Here is a 19,583-nt window from a genome sequence, read left to right on the forward strand (position 1 = left end):
ATTCTGGTTTAAAAGCTGGTCATTTCACTGCTTGAATGCTCCACCTATGAAAATCAGAAGTGCAAACTACAGATGTATTTATATTTCTGCAGTTTAACCTTTGTAAGGTTACATAATGGGCTGTAGTTTAAACAGTACATCTTTGCAGGGAATTGAACTGAAAGTCTTGCAGTGTATAATTTTATGATACCTTATTACCATGTCATTCCATTTTAGCCTCTTCGCATTAAGCTGTTGAATAATTACAAACATTAATTCAGTGTCTATATTTCTCTTGATGCATACTTCAACATAAAGTTACAAGATATTGAAATTTGAAGAAATTACATTTGCTTTTTTTTTTCTTCAGCCTTTAATTTTGCCAAAAGCTGAGCAATCCAGTGTGGTTAATATACCTGTTTCAGAAAATACACACTTCCGTGTTATTTCCAGCTGTTCAGCTTCTGAATATGTAAAGGGATCAACATCTTCCCCATCAGTTTTTGAAACAGTAGCATCAATGAGGGTGCCAGAGGTATACCCAGGAAGCACATTTCGGACTGATTTAGAGGTGCCTATGTCACCTGAGCTGCCAGAGGAGGTAGAGCAACTTCAATATGAAACTCAACCACGGCCAGGCAGTAAAATGGAGTCTCCTTCAAAGAAGAAAGGTACCAATTAAATATTCTCATATTATTGCATTTTGAGAAAGAAAAAAAAAATACTATGTTGAACTGCTCAACTTATGAAAAGAATACAATTCAGAGTGTGTGCAAAATATGCCATTCCATAATTAGCTTGAGATGCTAGAAAATTGCTAAAAGTAAATGTTTACAGACAGAGTTGTATGTTAATATGTTACAAATTGAAATGGGCCTATCTGACAATATTTGTGCTGTTGAAGCACAAGATAAACCACACCCCAAACTGTTGGAATTTTAAGTAGAAACCCTGTTTAATTGCAGGGGGTAAGAAAAATGTTTGCTATTGCAACTGCATTTTGAAATTTAATGCTTCTTATTGTGAGGGATTCTGTAATGAGGAGACCAAAAAACTGAAAACCCACTTCTGATCCATGTTGTTCTTTTACCCAGAAGGGGTGGGACTAGGGGTCAGGAGCATATGACATCAGTTGTTGCCTATCATATTCTCAGTCAGTCCAAAAATAAAACCCTGTTGTTTAAAAATAAAACCCTGTTGTTGTAACCCTACTGTTACCCTTTCCAAATCTGAGATTTTGGACCTTTTCCATAAAAGTGTGGCTTGCATTCTGCAGTTAAAGGGTAAGCAGGGAAGTAGTTTGAGTAACCTGAGGTCTTGTTCACAGGTAAAGTTAGAGGTGGTCATGAAACTAAACAAAACTGGCACAACATTATCTTAGGATGGCACTTAGGATTTAAATGTCAGCCCACATTCTTAAAGTCAGTTATGCTATGGTAAATGAAAGAGTGAGATTGTGAATACATGTGATCAAGGTGAGGTTCCTTGCTGGGCTTGCAGTCTGTGGTAATAATGTGTAGCTCAGCAATAACGGATGAATTTGGAGTAGAACTTTTTTGGATTAAGAAGAGCCAGTTTAGATGGTTTAAGCATATAGTTGGGTACCTCCAGGCCTTAGGAGTTTCACCAAACACAGTCCCCTGGGAGAAGATCTAGGAATAGATCCCAGATGCACTGGAGGGATTATATTTTCTTTCTGGTCTGAAAGTGTCTGGGAACTTTCCTGTAGAAGGTGAAGTTTATTCATTAAGGATAAAGTGGCCTGATGTTTGTCTAGAACAGCCTTGACCATCACCAGTAAAAGTAGAAGTGAAAATTGATTATTTTTTCGTCCATTAAGATGGAAGGATAAATTAAAAAATATATTTATTTTATTTTAGAACCACATGGGCAAGGTCACATTGTGATTGACTCAGATGAGTGTGTGAATATTTATTTTCTACCAAAACATTTAGTGTTTAATTTTTGGCCTGTTACACTGCCCTCCCACAGTCTGTGTAAAGTCTAGACATTCTTTAGATATAAATGGATATTTTCCTTGTGAACTTGAATGTCCTTCCTCATTCCAAACACTTCTGTGATAAATAGACAGTATCTCTAAACTGGCCCAGTTTGAGTGAGTGAGTGTAATCAAAGGTATGTGCTATGGTGGACTGAAGTCAGGGTTGTTTACTATTTTAGGCCCAGTGCTTCTTGGATGAGCTATGCATCCTTAGATCCTTGTTTTGAACTAAAATGAATGAAAGGATTGTTAATGTGACTTTATTTTCATTACATAGTATTGATTTGTTCCTTCAAATAAATGAAGTGGAAATTATCATTACTTAACCTTTTTACAAATATTATACTACAGTTAATGGAGGTCTGCAGTTTAAGGCAATTTCACAATCATAGTCCATTTGGTTTGTTCCAAATCCAAGATTATTTTATTACTTTGTTTCAATTTCCATTTAGTTGAGTTGTGCTTCATATTGTAAACTTTTAAGTTAACTAAACATATCAAACATCCCATGGGCTTGTTGTCTTATACTGTATATGCTTGCTCTGTTATGCATGTGCAGGAAACCTACACCTTTACCCAGGAAGTTCTTCATTTTGGTCTTACTGTCCTGCTTCCTTGTATGTTACACCTTCTGAAACAAGGGTTATAAGAGACCCTTGTACCAGAAATACTAAAGTAATAGTTTACATCCTCAATTTTTATAGAATGTTGGAAAATGCATATTTAGCCTTCTTATACTGGACATGCATTGCACTTGTAAAACCACTTAAATAATGTTTATTATAATTCTTTTAGATAAAAGAAGTCGTCATCTAGGAGCTGATGGAGTATACTTGGATGATATTACTGAAATGGAGCCTGAAGTTGCAGCATTGTATTTCCCAAAAAGGTTTGCATATTTTTGTAATACAGATGCTTTATATTATAACTGAGAGGAAAGGTACCGCCGCAATAAATTTTACCTTAATATATCAGTTTCTGAAATCCTTGTTGTTGTCAGTGAAAATCAGTTTAGCCATTGATCAGTTCAGAATGATTCCAAGAAATACCTAAAATACACAGGTGCATTGCTCACTAGCTCAACAGAGTGCAGCTGCAGGCTGCAATACCTATGTCGTCAGTCACGGAATGCCCAAACATCACGGAACGCCCACAACGTCAGTCACAGAAAGCCCACAACATTAATCTGCCCAAGCAATAACACCATCATTAAAATGTCCTTTTCAAGTATTTCCGAGCATTCAAGCTTCACTCGTTGTGAAAAAGAATTGACAGGCTTATTGTAAAGTAGTCTGACATTCAGTTTTGTTTTATTGCATTTTTGGAATTTTTAAACATTTCTTTTTTTTTGTTATTCATTTATTCTAGTGTTATTACAGAAACATCATTGTAGTACCATTTTGTTTTTTCTTATGGTGGCCACAGTTTTGTATGTTGTTTTGTGGGTGATATTATGTTTTGTTATTAATGACCCTGTTGCTAGTCACGTGGTTGTAGACCTTGTGATGCCATCTTACTGCCACTCTTTTAAGATGACACCATGAAGCAGTTTGTATCCTAATTTTGAATATCATTTGTAATCAAAATATTGTGGGACAGTCATTAATGGTAAAGAAACTCAAGTTATTATTTTTATTTTTAGTTAGGATTTCTGGATTTTCTTTTTTTTTTGTTATGATGTCATTTTTGCACTTTGGTTATTGGTTTCTCTTTGTGGGTATCCTCTCTAGTATTAGAACTTAGGCTTGTTTTTCACCTATAAATTTTCCGCTCCTTGTAAACAGTGACTGTTCTCTTTTGTTTAATTTTCCTGAATTGGAATTAATCTAGGGGTGGCACGGTGGTGCAGTGGTAGCGCTGCTGCCTCGCAGTAAGGAGACCTGGGTTCACTTCCCAGGTCCTCCCTGCGTGGAGTTTGCATGTTCTCCCCATGTCTGATCCTGTTTCCTCCCACAGTCCAGAGACATGCAGGTTGGGTGCATTGGCGATCCTAAATTGTCCCTAGTGTGTGTGTGTTAGGCACCCTGCCCAGGGTTTGTTTCTGCCTTGCGCCTTGTGTTGGCTGGGATTGGCTCCAGCAGATCCCCGTGACCCTGTGTTAGGATATAGCGGGTTGGACAATGACTGACTGACTGACTGGAATTAATCGCTGAATACCTCCTCCCACCCAGGTGTTGATTACACCTGAAAGAAAACACTGTCCCACTTCTTCTACTCAGTCACTGTATTTTGCAATCTGATGAGCTTAAAAGGGTATTATAATACCTATTCTCCTGAGATGGATCTGTGTCAGCCCCAATGTACTGTACTGTATTCACATGCTAAACATTGGTGATCTGTCCCTATTTCTATAAGAAGAGTCAGGCACTCAAGGTTCCTACCAGGTCACCTTCTCTGTTGTCTTCTTGGAGGAGAATGTATGTTTTATTCCTAGGTGGCTATTTTCTCTTTCCTGGATAAAATAATTGCTGTGGTTAAGTGCAACCAGTATACTTAACCAGCTTTGCCACCATGATGAGTAAATCTCTAAAATCTTATGACTTCCCTAAGTTCTGTTTCTATCCTTTGCTGCCTTTTCAATTCAAGATCTGTAAACTATTTCTTTTGTGACATCTGTGTTCCTTGCAAATAACAAAAGGCTGTATAACAGTTTTCTCCATTGTCATGTTAAACTTAGTTCTCACTCCCATTTGACAACTTTTACAAATGCATTGAATTTCTTTGTGCTTTATTAAAAAAGTAAATCAACTTTTGCTCAGTGGATTTTGTTAAAATAAAAATGACACATTTGTCAACTTAAATATTGCTGTTGTGTTTAATAGATGGATTCTAAATTTCCATTTTGTTGCTAGGGTTTAGTTTGAGCTTTTAAAATGTGTTGCCATACTACAGATGTTTTTTAATTTGTCATTAGTGTTTAACAATACATAACACCTTCCTGTCTTAGTTGCTAATATTGGTGTAACAGTCTTGTCTAGCCTTGAATTATAATGAGGCAGTTTAGTCCACAGTCTAATTTTTCACTCTTAAATATGAGGTTTGCTTGTTCAACCCTTGCCTTTAACTCCCCAGGTGATTCTAATCATGTTCTTCCACCTGTCTGGTCCCAAATATTAAGAAATACTTGTAAACTATTATACTGTATCAGTATATGTAAAGCACAGTGAGACATTGTTCATCATATAAAATAAAGGCCAGATGACTTCAGGAGCCCATTGTCTCTGTGCCTGCATAGTTTTTCTGTGTATACTCTGGTAAACCCATCCCCACACCATCCCCATATTATGTGTTATAAAGTGATACTAAACTGTTTTCATTTTGAGTTTGGGTTATATGCAGGAGTGGGCCTAGTGATGGAAAAGCATTCTATCCATAATTGGTTCCTACCATGTGCCTGATGCTCCTGGGACACATTTAAGTAAATTTTCATTATAAATATTACATTGAAATATACTGTTTTTAACTTATACTTCTTTAATTCTAGTGATGCAAATGTTCCTGGCAGAAATTATACTTATTCTGATTATGGTGTCAGGTCAGCAAACCAGTCTCCACAGTCTATTGGTAGTTCTGGAATGGATAGTGGTGTTGAAAGCTTCTCTGATCAAATAGCAGATTTGCCTTCAATTGCTGTTTCCCTCTGTGGAGGCCTGATTGAAAACAAAGAAATAACTAAAGGTAAAATATTACTTAAAATAGTTTTTTTACTGCTTCAGAATAGTATGATTATATATTAGAATGAAAAAGAGCAAGATTTTAAATTAAATTGTCACATACTGATTTATATTGATTATTATGCTATTGAAACAAATCTTGTTGTTGTTTATTTTAAGCATTGTAAGAATTTTACATTGTATCACTTACATACAGTACACACACCTTACTTTGCTAAATTTCAGATAAAATAACATTTTTAAAGTGTGTCTGAGCACCATGTTACAATGCAGCCTTACCACAATAATAAGTATAGTTCTATATGTATGTTTTTTTCTTACTCATGTTTATCTCAAAAATGAATTTTTCTCTTGATTATTTTTAACATTATTTTAACTGGAACACCTTTACTTTTTAATAACAAATACTAATATAATACATATACAGTAAATACTGACGTTCACACATATATGAAATTCTGTCTGAATTGTCTCCTGTCCTTGCATCCATATGTGTACCTGGCTACAATCCAAAGAAAAATAATGATTTATGTTTGTGTAGTTAATTAATTTTGGGTGCTGAAGACTGTGACTGTGGGTGTGAAACTGCTCTCTACCTGTTGGATCCCATTCAGAACAGTTGGCTGCCTGCTCAGTCAAAAACAGCTTTATAACATTATTCTGTATCTGTTGGCTGGGTGCCACTTCCTGGTGGACTCCTGATTGATGCTTTCAAAATGATTACAAGCTCAGACTACATTGCTGAGGCTACTAACTTTAGTGCAATCTGTTGTCAGTCCTATAAGTTAGACATGCACACTGACGCTCAGGTCTAAAATCTAAGTTTCTTTTCCTTGTACAACAAGTGTTACTAAAATAATATTTAAAAGAGAAAATGTATGAACCTTATTTAGCCACTCAAAAGTGATTAATATAATAATAACTCTGATCCAGTTGGAATTAAACAGGCAATTTGTCTGATTGTGCTTAGAAAAGTTCTATTTTACTCACTACAAAACTGCCAGATGCCTGTACATTTTTTAAATTGTGCAAATTATTTCTTAAAAGAAGCCAATTCAGTCTTAAATTAAAAGTGCATATAAAAGAGAGGAGTCAAATTCTTCAATATTTTCTCCAGCCTTAAGTCTGTATTTTTATTTCAAGTTATGATTATAGAGGGTTAGCTGTACTTTTTACTTTTCTTGTGCCTTCTTTCAAAGCGCACATGGAAGAAAGGTAGTTCTTTTATTTGAGACATCTTAAAAGTTAGTGCATACAAAGTTTATGTCTTAAGACAGTGTCCTTAACTTAATGTTTTGCAGAACGGTTTCAAGAAAAATTAGTAACATACCAAATCTTTTCTGAAAATCCAGCAATTATTGATGATCCAAATCTTGTGGTGAAAGTAGGAAGCAAGTAAGTGTGTCCAGTTGTTAATGTTTATGAACTTATTCTGTAACTAGCTTTGCTACCCATCTGAGGCCGGTTGAAATCTAAGTAATCAATGTAGACCTCAGTGTTAATGTTTACAGTGCACCAGTGCAATGCCCGTCTCTCTGTTATTTGTCATTTGGTATGGGATCTGTAAAAGCCATGTTAATGATTGTCATGTACTATCTTTTGGAATGACAAATGCAAAACATTCTATTACTAAAAATGTTTGTGATGCACAATCTTTTTGAATGATGGAGATATAGAAACCAGACAGACACACAGACAAAGGCACCAACACTTATCCTTTTGTTAAAGTAAATTGGTTCAAATGTATTTAATTCATTTGTGTAAATGCAAATTATAAGTATGTTTTACTTAATCTGAAACTTTTTTATTCTTAATTACTATTTATATAAAATATTCTATAATCTAATTTTATTTATATAGCAGGTTTGTTTTTTTGCTTTTTTTAACTATCCTTGTCTGCCAAATTCAGCTGCCTACCTAATCATCTCTACAGCCATGAGATTACTTCACATATGCCACCTGGAGCAGTGATACAATTTAGGTGTCATTTGTATGCATTTAAGGGCTCCTTGCTTAGTCATAACTCACTGTTTACAAACAATTTCCAAAATAGTGAGCCACCTTTCATTTTGGATTGTCCCTTTTATGTTATGTATCCATGCTAATTATATTATGTTCTCTATTTCTCTCTCTCGGTCTTAACTTTGACTGTCCAACTACCAAAATTTTGTAAACTTCATGGGGCACCTTTTGTTTTAGAGTAATTTATTTTAGAAAGTTTATCCCTGTCTGCAGTTCTCCAAATCTGTGTGAAAATCAAGATCCTTTAAGCAGTTTGAGAACTTTTTGAAAACATATTAGACAAAATCACACTTTCCTGCAAATGATATGCCAGTTAAATATGAATATAAATATATAATTTTATAATAGTTATAAAAATTGAATGCTACAATATTATAGCACGAATTAAATGGTAAGGGTGAAATGTTTTTTTCTATTCCCAATGGATATGTCTGTCAGGAACAGATATGCTTCACTCTGAGCATTCATTTTTTTGTTACTGAATTACCACAATATGTTCTTGGCAGTGTCTGCCTTTGTTTCCCTATCAATCAAATGGCTTTAGTAACTAGTATTTACTGTATTTATTCTTTGTATTTTGAAGTTATGTATGGAAAGTTGCCTACCTGATTTTTAAGCATTACTAAATCCAATTAATGCATCCAAAATAGGTACACTGTATACATTATATACTGTATTCACATATTTATCTTTATAGTGAATATTATGATTGTTAGATTTAAAATACTGTAATGTCCTTGCTAAAAAATCTCCACATAACATGATAACTTGCAGCTTATTATACATAACAGTAATTTCCCCTCCTTTGAGGTATTACAACTGGACAACAGCCGCTCCCTTAATGCTGTCAATGCAAGCATTCCAGAAGCCACTGCCAAAGGTAAGTAAATATAAATGATCTGAAATATATTGTGGTAGCAGTTATATAATTTAAAAAGACACTGCAAAAATGAATAAAATATATAATTTTGCTTCAAATGTATGCTTGCCAAGTTTTCTTTATTTTCTGTAAGGTTATATAAATATTAATCCAACTCTTGCTGAGAAACTGTCAGGAAATATCCTTAGTAGTAGGATTATCCATTATGGATGCAATGTGAAGTGAAGCAAAATGACAACTTTTATTAGCTAACTCAGAGGTCCTCAATCACAGCCCTGGAGGGTCACAGTGGCTGCAGGTTTTTGTTTTAAGCCGGTTACTTAATTATAAAGCAATTCTTGCCAATAATTTAATTTCATGGCTTGTTAGTGCTTTAACTCTGCTATGTCAAGTAATTCTCATATCCTAGATTTTCTTCCCCTTTCTAAGGATACCATCCAAATGATTTGAAGGCTAAAATGGACGAGTAATTCTCAGTCCTTCACTTTTTTCTCTTTAATTTCCTTCCAAGTATTTAATTAAACCCAATAGTGCATGATAAATACACAACAGTGTAAATGGTAACAAGCTAAATGGAGAACTGCTGGTCTCTTTTGTCATTTGCATGTTATTGCTGCTTAGGAGACAATTAAAAACCAAGAATACAGCTGTTTAAGACTAAAATAAGCAATAAGGGTTCAAAATCTTAACAAGCAAGACATCTAAAGTGAAGCAGAAGTGTTACTTGAGCAATAAGTGCTTCTTATTAAGCAACTGGGTTGGAGCAAAAACCTGCAGCCACTGCGGCCCTCCAGGACTGTGATTGAGGACCCCTGAGCTAACTGAACAAGTTACAATATGCAAGCTTTTGAGGCAGATCAGGCCCCTTCTTCAGGTCATGGTGTATAATGATTGGTCTCATAAAATACACTTACTGTAGTTCATTAAAATAATTGAATTGAATAATTGTATTTAAATTTTAAATTTGTTATCCAAGTATTATATTACAACTGTGAAAACAAATATACAAAGACTCATGCTTCAAAAAAAAAGTGATTTTTTTTTTACCCTAGCAAACATATGTTAAGGAATGATATTAGTATTTGTATAGCTACAAAAAGTGTAATTGATAAATGTTATGCTGAAGGGTATCAAATTATGGTATTACATAGTGGTTAGTGCTGTTACTTCAAGGGGCAGGGTTCATTGTGTTTGCTGAGGTTTTGTGTCTGTGGGAATCTTCCATAGGGTCTCTGGTTTCCGTCAACAATATAAAAGATGTCTGTTAGCCCGTGTATTTTGAATGCATGTTTATGATTACACTCTGCAGTGGACAGGCATCCCAACAAGGGATGATTCCTGATTCCCACTTAATGTTTCTAAGAGAGGCATTGGTTGCATAGAATTTCACATTTTACTAACGGCAGGGGGTTAGGAAAATGGATGAAGGGGTGGTGTAGTTAAATATAGTTACACTGATGAAAACATGGTAAATACAATTACTTTTGTTTTCGGCATAAATATAGATGTCAGCATTCTGCACTGAACAATATTTTACTTTTCTCTCTTTCAATCTATATTACTTAGAACAGATTTGTTAATTTGCTTTTTATATTTTTAAAACGATATATATGTAACAACTAATAAAATATTTTATTTTCTGCTTTTTGTTTTTGTTCTTATCGCTCTTCTTTTTCATTTTGTTTAAAATGCATTCTTAAGTATTCATGCTTTAGTTATGTCTTTTGTGCTTTTGACTTCATCACTTTTTGTTTTTCAAAGATCTTTGGCTCATCTCCAGTATGTTGATATTTTATTTATTAGTTTGAAAGTTATTTTGCATGCTTTTAGTTTTTTTGCCTTCTGGTAGTTATTTCTTTCATTTACCTCAGGCAACGGTTGAAAATATAATGAAGGAAAAAATGCCAAAGAAAGGAAGCCGATGGTGGTTTTCTTGGAGAGGGAGAAACAACAATGTTAAACAGGTATGTGTACAAATTGTAAAAAAAAAAAAGAACTGTGGCAACATAAGATGTTTGATATGTGTATAACGAAGGAAAGTAAATTATACGTAAAAGTTTTAATAAACAAGTGAGTTGAAAGTGAATTAAAATTGAGCAAAAATGTAAACATCCGCCAATTAAATGCCATGATAACAGTAATCATCATACACTGATAAAAGTATAACATTGATGTTGTTCATTCAACGTAAATTTTCTCTTTCAAGCAACTTAAGATTAGTCATTTAGTGTTGCAGCTTGAAATATTTGGTTTCAGATCTCAATCAAAGTAAAAAAAAATTGTTTGTACCAAATTAAGTTATGGTGGAGGGAATAAACGTAAAAATCCTATTTCATTTAACTTAATATTTTAGGTTGGTTCATGTGCTGTGTTTGAGGGGCCGTTTGTATATTCTTTCGGTCGAACTTTCCAATTTGATCGCTTTTCAAATGCCAAAAAAGAAGAACAACTTAAAAAATAGATTTACTTCAGTAAAAAAAACAAGTGAATTGCACCCAATCACTCTAAATGATTTGCCTCAACTTAAAAATTGTGGGATCAATAAGCTAAAAAGAATTATATTGGTTCAGATTGTAATTTGTTTTTCAGTGTAATTTACTTTAAAGAGAAATGTAATTTATACTATTGTTAACTTCTGACTTTGCTTATAGAATGCTGGACATGACAAATCTGATTAAATAAGAAGTTTACTTAATGGCGTTGACTGACATAAATAAAGAAAAGTAAATACTTGTGTCAGTTTTTCTTATAATTAAGACAGATATGTAGAGTTTTGCTTTAACTGAGATTTAAAAGGTTTTGTTTGTGTTGATCAATAGAAAAAAAACACTAAGTAAATAGATTAGCATTAAATTTTGTAGTGCAGAAAAATGAATAATAGCTTGGAAGGTTGAATATGTATTATAGTTGCTTATAAAATTTCTGTTGCTATAAAAATTGCAAGTATCCATTCTGTACATTTTGATTTTATCAGTACACTAATGTGTGCCAGATGGTCAAGTCACAGACTGTCTGTGGTCACTCTCAAGATTTGGAATTAGCTGCTTTATGGTTAAAAAATAGGAAATGAACAAAGGTTTCTTCATTAAAAGAAATTGATATGCCATAATAGCAGTCATATTAATCATTTACTGTATGTTAGTATTTCACATTAATTATTTCTTTGAATCATTTAAATGTATGCATTTTTTAATTAATCTAAATAAAGTTGAAAGTGTGAATATATAGGATATGCAGTTTGCTAAAACAAAAGGTTTAAATGAAGGTTTGCTGGGAAAGTAACTTAAATCTTGCATGAGATGTATGGTATGTATATATAGAAAGAAAGAAAAGTATTAGGACGTAATGTTCCCCCCTTATTGCGTGTTTTTATCTAATAAGGAATCCAGTTCAGAAAATATTGGAAATTTTATAGGACATTTGGGAAATGAACCACCTGGGACCTCTTCAAGCAGGTAGTACTCTTTATCTTGTTTACCATTTTGGATAAAGGTCTTGTTAAGTGAACCCATTTTCCATATCTGTGCTGCTCAAGAAAAACATAGCAATCCAGCAAAAAAAGAATTAAGCTTTATTTGTTTGGGTTCTGCTACATCAAGATAAGATAATAACAGGTTAAAATTTATGCACGTTATATTGTATGACGACTAATCCTTACATCCTCTTAACCTACATGAAAAACTGACATAAATGTACTTGTAACTTGTTTATAGTCTGCTGTGCTAGATTTGTCTAATTTTTGCGGTTGTTATTATGTTTTTCTGTCTTGGTAACTTGGTTACTATTTATTTTTTTAACATAAGCTCAAACATATGCTTTAGATTCATTTATGAGTTGAGGAAACAGCACATTTTTGAGACAACTTGGGGTAAGGCTGCTTTGCAATGCCGATTCTGTAAGTTTACATCAATTCTTCTCCAGTTTGTCATTCACTAGCACATTTCAAAACATTGAATACCTACGTTTATGAAAATATTCTATCAAGCTTCATATAGCCTTTTCATACTTTGCCTTCTTTAACATACATAATTCAGTTGCATATAAAGATATGTGACATACAATAATGTAGTTCTTGTTGAAAATAAATTTATAATACTAAAATGTGTAAACTTTAAGGTACCTTTATACAATCAGGAGGAAATTGGATGAATGAATGAATGAAAAAGTCATATATTTAAAAACATTTTAAAAAGTGTTTCTAAAACTTGGATAGATGGATATAACTTTAGTATGCAATTATAATTGAATTTAAAAATCTCCATCATTTATGTCCATCATTTTTCACTTTTACATTCACAGTATTTTTTGTCAATTAGTTAAAAAAATTATAAAAATAAATAAGAAAAAAAAGAAAACAAATTGTTCTGAAGAGGAGGGTAAGATCAGAAATAAAATAAAAAAGTTGTCCCTGTGGTGCAGCAGGGGTTGATTGATACATTTTCTGTACCAAGTTATGAAAGGGAAGGAGGAGAAATCGCGGTGTTTTATAATCTAGTGAACCACAGAGATAAAATGATGAGTGAAGCTTAGGCTGTAAAAGAGATATGTGACTTCAAGAGCTACCTTGAACAGAGTCTGCATGTTTCTATAAAATCAACCTCAATTAGGACATAGAAATAGCAGATTGAGACAAATGGAAGTAGTATTTGGAGGTTGGTTAGGGGTTAGATTTTAGAATGCTAAATAGGATTCAGGATAACAGTGGGCAGGTATTGCAACTTGGCACCCTTTTAGAGTTCATTAAGTGTTCAGTCATTTCAGAAAGTGTTACTGTGTCATCTGTTTAATTAATATGTTGCAATCCATGCAGGAAATCATCTGTATAGTTGAGAGCAGGATTTAGAGAATTAGAAAATTCAAGAAATTTGTCAGTTTCTATGGGATAAAAAGAAACATTCCTGTAGAGTTGCATGGTCCTATTCAGACAAATACTAGTGACCACAAGTATGAGAAGTAAACATGACACATCAAATAAGAAATAAAATTTTCTTTATTTCTACCATGTGATAGACACAGTTGCTACTGGCCTGCCACACATACACAGAATCTTCCATGCTGTGAAAGTTAACCTGCGTGTTTGTTTTAACTATTTTGTGAGTTATTTACAGAAAGTTATTTACAGAACTGTAAACTGTCCAACAGACTATAATTTAAGCACTAGTAGCACTATTTAGTTGGTAAAGTAACCTCAACTTTAATACAGAGCATTTATGATCCGAGATTAAAATGGAAATAAGTAGGTATTTGCTTTATCGAAGGCAAATCCAGGTAAAGTAAGAATAACACGATAACCTACAGCTAGGTCCTTTCAGTTTCTTCTTCTTTTCCATGTATTTCACGAAGATATTCTTGTATCCTATACTTTCTGTCGTAATAGTCCATTGAACAGTACTTCATACTCACTACATTTAGTTCTTCATTTATGTTTGTTTTTTGTTCTATATATACTGTTAAAGCCTGTAGGTGTCTTTTTGCAATTTATTTCACAGAGTTTACCTTTTTTATCACAGCTTATCACTTTCCACCTCAATTTTTTTCATCATTCAGTAATTCACTTCCTCATCTTTAAGTTGTTTTTGCCTACTTGAGCATTCCAACAATGTATCAATTTATCTTTCAACAATCGATTTGTCTAAACACAAACATCTTTAGTTTTCAACTAGAATTTCTTTAGTACTTTTCCAATTCAGTGTTAACATCTGTTAACATCTCAAAGACTTTCTTCACACAGTGTCAGTCACTGTATACACCTAGAGTACCTAGATTTTGAATTAGCTTGATTTCTATGTTAAAATTTTACTTTTTTACTGAACTAATATTTTGAGACAAACTATAAGGATCTTTTTATTGTTTTGCCTCTACACATTTAAATACCTAGGTGTGTGAATATATGAGGGCCGTTTAAAAATTTTCCGGATGTTCGTATTTTCCTTGGAAATGGTAATGGAGGAAGGAGTAGTAATTGAGCATTAAAAACTTGATACAACACTGGGAAAATTGCATCGCAAAGGAAGGTGACTATGTAGAAAAGTGATGAATTTGTTTTTGAAATTCTTAATAAATAGAGTTTAAAAAAGTGCAGAAACTTTTTGAACGTCCCTTGTAAATATTACATTCTTAAATCATTTTAGTATTCTAAGCCTGTCTTCTGAGAACAGCTTTATATAAGAATACATTAAATGCTACATTTAATCCTCTTTATGCCTCATGTTGATACACAGCCTTCTGTAGAGAATTTTAGAATTTTACCACAAACAAGTAGAATATAATGAGTGTGACTCCACTTAATTGCAAAGGTGAGAATGAAAATAAAACTGATTGTCATTATGAACAATTCTGCACATTCTCTCTCTGACACACTGAGGACTTTTATCAAATGAATTATTCAGAAAATGCTACTTAGGCTCCATTATACCAATAGCAATACACCTGCATCATGCCTCACTGTGACTGTGACTACCTGCTCAGATGCTTTCTTTCCTGTTAGTTTTTGATTTTTTTTGTTTTTTTTTTAAGTTTCTCGGTTTCTGTAAAAAGCCAGATTTTCCTCTAGGGAACAAATACAATTCTATCGTTATACAGTATATCTTAAGTTTTTTTTTTAATTACATGCTGCTTTAGCCCTGTTTTAAATCCACTTGCCATTAACATCATTGTCCTCTGCAAAGAAAATTTAAACCAGTTCTTAACATATTTTCCCATCAATTCTTGTATGCTACATATGGCCACTTACCCGTTGATTTCGTGTTATAGTTGTGCTAGTACAACATTACTGACTGTCTTATACATATTGTATATCTCTTTTTGGGTTGAATGCCCTTCTTGACTTTGAATGGGAGAATCTCAATCCTTGTATTATAGTTGTTTATAAATATAAAGTGTTTCAAATTCTAAGTACAATTTAATTTGCTCCAAAAAGCATTTTTGTATTTCTGCCTGCTGTAATTTGTTCTTCATGAATTCACTTTGAGACAATGTACAGGTGCAATTGAATGCATAATATGTACAATTTTGACAATGTGATGAAAAACATTCTGTTTTAAAATAATAATGTTCCGAATTTGTTTTGGTATGCTATTTCAAGTGATTGTAACCAGAAAGATTAACCAAGATGACTTTTTAATTGCATCATAATGTAACTGTTACTGTAAAGTCTGCAAGTATGTAATAGCCATATACTGTATAAGTAAATGTGTTTATTTTCTTTTTTACTTTTCTAGGTTGAAAGATGAATCATCATCGAGTGATGAAGACCCTAGGACTTCCAAAAAATCTAGCCCTCTTCAGCAAGAATCGCTTGCTTTTTCTCCCTCAGCTGTTTCATATAAAAAAACTCTCAGGCTCACTTCTGACCAGCTTGTAAGTATTAGTGAAATCCCAGCAGAACTTCACATCAGATAATCTACTCCAAAAGCCCATGGATGTTTTAATAAATAAAGTCCCAAAATGTTTGATAGATGCAACATTTTTGATATTACAAATTCCTAGCCACTGAGGAGAACAGATGATAAAGGAAATTGGATAAAAAGTAATTTTATATCTTATTTTTAAAACTGTTGTGCCAAGTTTTATGTTTTTATTTGACAGTAGCGTAACATGCATTGATTGAATATATTCACTTGCTCACTCTTTTTTAAATGAGATGTCACAATGTTGCATGAATATAGTGGTGATTTGCTTGTCACAGTAACTTACAATAACTTCTGTACCTTTAATAAATATGAATGACCAGGAAAAAGCAGATATATAGTACATGGATGAATTAATTGAAAGTAAGTAACAGATTTAGTGGCCCTTCATACGTACATGCGTCTTTTCTGAAGGCACAAATATGTATTTATCTGGACTTGTACATTAGCAAAATTGTAAGGCAATAGAGCAATTCTATTAAAATGTATGTTTCCTTAAAATTGCTTTTAGATTGAACTATACATTTTGCTTCATATGCTATGTATATTTAAATATAATTTATTTTACCTTTAGAGAAGTCTACATTTAAAGGATGGACCTAATGATGTGATTTTCAGTGTTACCACACAGTACCAGGGCACTTGTCGCTGTGTGGGTACTATATACCTTTGGAACTGGGATGACAAAATTGTGATTTCAGACATTGATGGAACCATTACAAGGTATAGAATTTTATTTGCATGTAAAATAAGTGACTTAATATGGGTTTGTTTCTCAGCATATTCCAGTTTTTTTCCACATTCCACTGTAATGTATGTATTTCCCCTTTGAAATGTATTGATTTTTTAAATCACATTCAAATGAATGATATAAAGGTCCTTCAATGGTATTATCAATGGTGCATTTCATGCATTGATATTTCATATCATCTGAACATGAAAAATCTTTCTTATATTCACTAAAATATATTATGAAGTGCTATGGTTTTCTAGTTCCATGGACTTGTACTGAAATTAATAATTTCCCATGCACAGGTATAAGGGTATACAATGATATATATGGTATATATATATATTTATCTCTGCAGATCTGACACACTAGGTCACATTCTTCCAACTCTTGGGAAGGACTGGACTCATCAAGGCATTGCTCGTCTTTATCACAAAGTTAGCCAGTAAGTGTACCTTTACTTAATTGAAATTGAAGGGAATGCCTTATTTAAGCTGTGCTTCTAGGTTAAGAAAGCGTATATGTATTATATTTTGAGAAATGTGCTACTAGAATGAGAGACTACATTTTTATTGAGTTTTTCATGCATAATAACTAGAGAGAGAAAAAAAAACAATCACTGTTTTCCCCACTGAATAGTGCAGGCTCAAAAACCTAATTTTTCATCATGCATTAAACCTAATACTTTGTTTTTTACTATAATATATATATAAATATAGTCATTTGGGAATGACTTTATGTTTTCCACCGCTGACTTTATATAATCAGGTTTTGGTGTTATATATTCAGAACACTGACTTTATATATTCCGAAAATCATCCTGTTTGGCACCCCATATATATATATATATATATATATATATATATATATATATATATATATATATATATACACATATATATATATATATATATACACATATATATATATATGTGTATATCTATACTAATAAAAGGCAAAGCCCTCACTGACTGACTCACTAACTCATCACTAATTCTCCAACTTCCCATGTAGGTCGACGATAAAGGTCGACAACGTCCGCCATGTTGAACTTTCTTATTTATGGCCCCATCTTCACGAAATTTGGTAGGCGGCTTCCCTGCGCTAACCGAAACCGATATACTTACTTATTTTGATGGTATGACGCCACTGTCGGCCGCCATATGGAACTTTCCAACGTCACCAATTTTCAAACTTCCCGTGTAGGTAGAAGGCTGACCCCATCTTCACGAAATTTGGTAGGCGGCTTCCCTGTGCTAACCAAAACCGATGTACATACTTATTTCGGTGGTATGACGCCACTGTCGGCTGCCATATTGAATTTTCCAAACGTCACTAATTCTCCAACTTCCCGTGTAGGTAAAAGGCTGAAATTTGGCAGGCCCATTCCTTACAGCTTACTTACAAAAGTTAAGCAGGTTTCATTTCGAAATTCTACGCATAACGGTCAACAACGTCCACCATATTGAACTTTCTTATTCATGGCCCCATCTTCATGAAATTTGGTAGGTGGCTTCCCTGCTCTAACCGAAACCAATGTGCATACTTATTTTGGTGGAATGACGCCACTGTCAGCCGCCATTTTGAACTTTACAACGTCACTAGTTCTCCAACTTCCCATGTAGGTAAAAGGCTGAAATTTGGTACTTATTTTGGTGGTATGATGCCACTGCCGGCCGCCATATTGAACTTTTAACGGAAACCGATGTATGTACTTATTTCGTTGGTATGACACCACTGTCGGCCGCCATATGGAACTTTCCAACGTCACTAATTCTCCAACTTCCCGTGTAGGTAGAAGGCTGAAATTTGGCAGGATCATTCCTTACAGCTTATTTACAAAAGTTAAGCAGGTTTCATTTCGAAATTCTATGCGTAATGGTCATAGCGGTCAACAACGTCCGCCATGTTGAACTTTCTTATTTATGGCCCCATCTTCTCGAAATTTGGTAGGCGGCTTCCTTGCACTAACCGAAACCAATGTACGTACTTATTTCGGTGGTATGATGCCACTGTTGGCCGCCATATTGAACTTTTCAACAGTCTTTGTTACTTATGGGCCCATCTTCAAGAAATTTTGTACACGGGTTCCCAACGCTAACTGAATCCTACTTACGTACATATATATATGTCCATAGCCTGCAGCTCGGCCACCGTGTGAGGTGGCGTTGGGTCCCCCATCCCAATTCCTCCCACGTTGTTGGCTGCCTGCCTATATAAGACCGTCCGTCACTCCAGTCTCGACATTCCCTTCCTTGCTTCGCCACGGGATTCACGTCTCCCTACTGATAACTACAGCCTTTTTGTTTAATCCACGGCTTCTCCGCTGTTTTATTGTTTGTTTATTACAATTATAGTTATTGTATAGGTATTTTAGACTTACTTTACATTTCTCAGGTACCCATTTCCTTTATCATTCCAACCCCCATTACCATGTCTATAAAGGTGATCACTATATATCAAAGAACTGTCACTTACCGAGTGGTTTCCATGCCCGGAGATGGCACGTACCTTTTCCATTCTCTTTGTTACATATTGCACGGCCATATCAGGCTCACTCTTGATATCCGGAGGAACATTGTGTCTTATGTATTGAATGACTGGGACAGGTTCAAGGTGTGGACTGATGACGGTACAGGAGATAATTATACTACACAGGAGCACTAGAAGAGTGAAATGGTTAAGCTCTTCTCCTATGGTTCTGCATGTGAGTTGATGGCTGCCGCTGAATTGTTCGGTTGTCGCTTTCAAGTGTACCGAAATGGCCAAATATTTTACACCTTTCGACAACCGCCAATGCCTCTTAAACATCTTAGATTCACAGGTGACGATTTCAGTAGTGGACATTTTGATGTTTATGAATGTTTAAACTCTCAAAAGCTGGATG

General features: G+C 34.0%; 1 protein-coding gene across 2 annotated transcripts in view; it reads left to right on the plus strand.

Moving 5' to 3' along the window:
- lpin1a (lipin 1a) overlaps positions 1-19,583 on the plus strand; it is a 93,940-nt gene that overhangs the window by 59,885 nt on the left and 14,472 nt on the right. For both annotated transcript variants that reach the window (XM_039748924.1, XM_039748925.1), the window contains exons 8-17: positions 350-650; positions 2,777-2,870; positions 5,466-5,659; positions 6,957-7,050; positions 8,488-8,557; positions 10,429-10,521; positions 11,939-12,012; positions 15,778-15,916; positions 16,541-16,689; positions 17,055-17,141. In XM_039748924.1, the coding sequence (XP_039604858.1) occupies positions 350-650; positions 2,777-2,870; positions 5,466-5,659; positions 6,957-7,050; positions 8,488-8,557; positions 10,429-10,521; positions 11,939-12,012; positions 15,778-15,916; positions 16,541-16,689; positions 17,055-17,141 (1,295 nt within the window). The remainder of the gene's footprint in view (positions 1-349; positions 651-2,776; positions 2,871-5,465; positions 5,660-6,956; positions 7,051-8,487; positions 8,558-10,428; positions 10,522-11,938; positions 12,013-15,777; positions 15,917-16,540; positions 16,690-17,054; positions 17,142-19,583) is intronic.

This window comes from Polypterus senegalus, chromosome 3, assembly GCF_016835505.1.
Source record: "Polypterus senegalus isolate Bchr_013 chromosome 3, ASM1683550v1, whole genome shotgun sequence".
In the NCBI taxonomy this organism is placed as follows: domain Eukaryota; kingdom Metazoa; phylum Chordata; class Cladistia; order Polypteriformes; family Polypteridae; genus Polypterus; species Polypterus senegalus.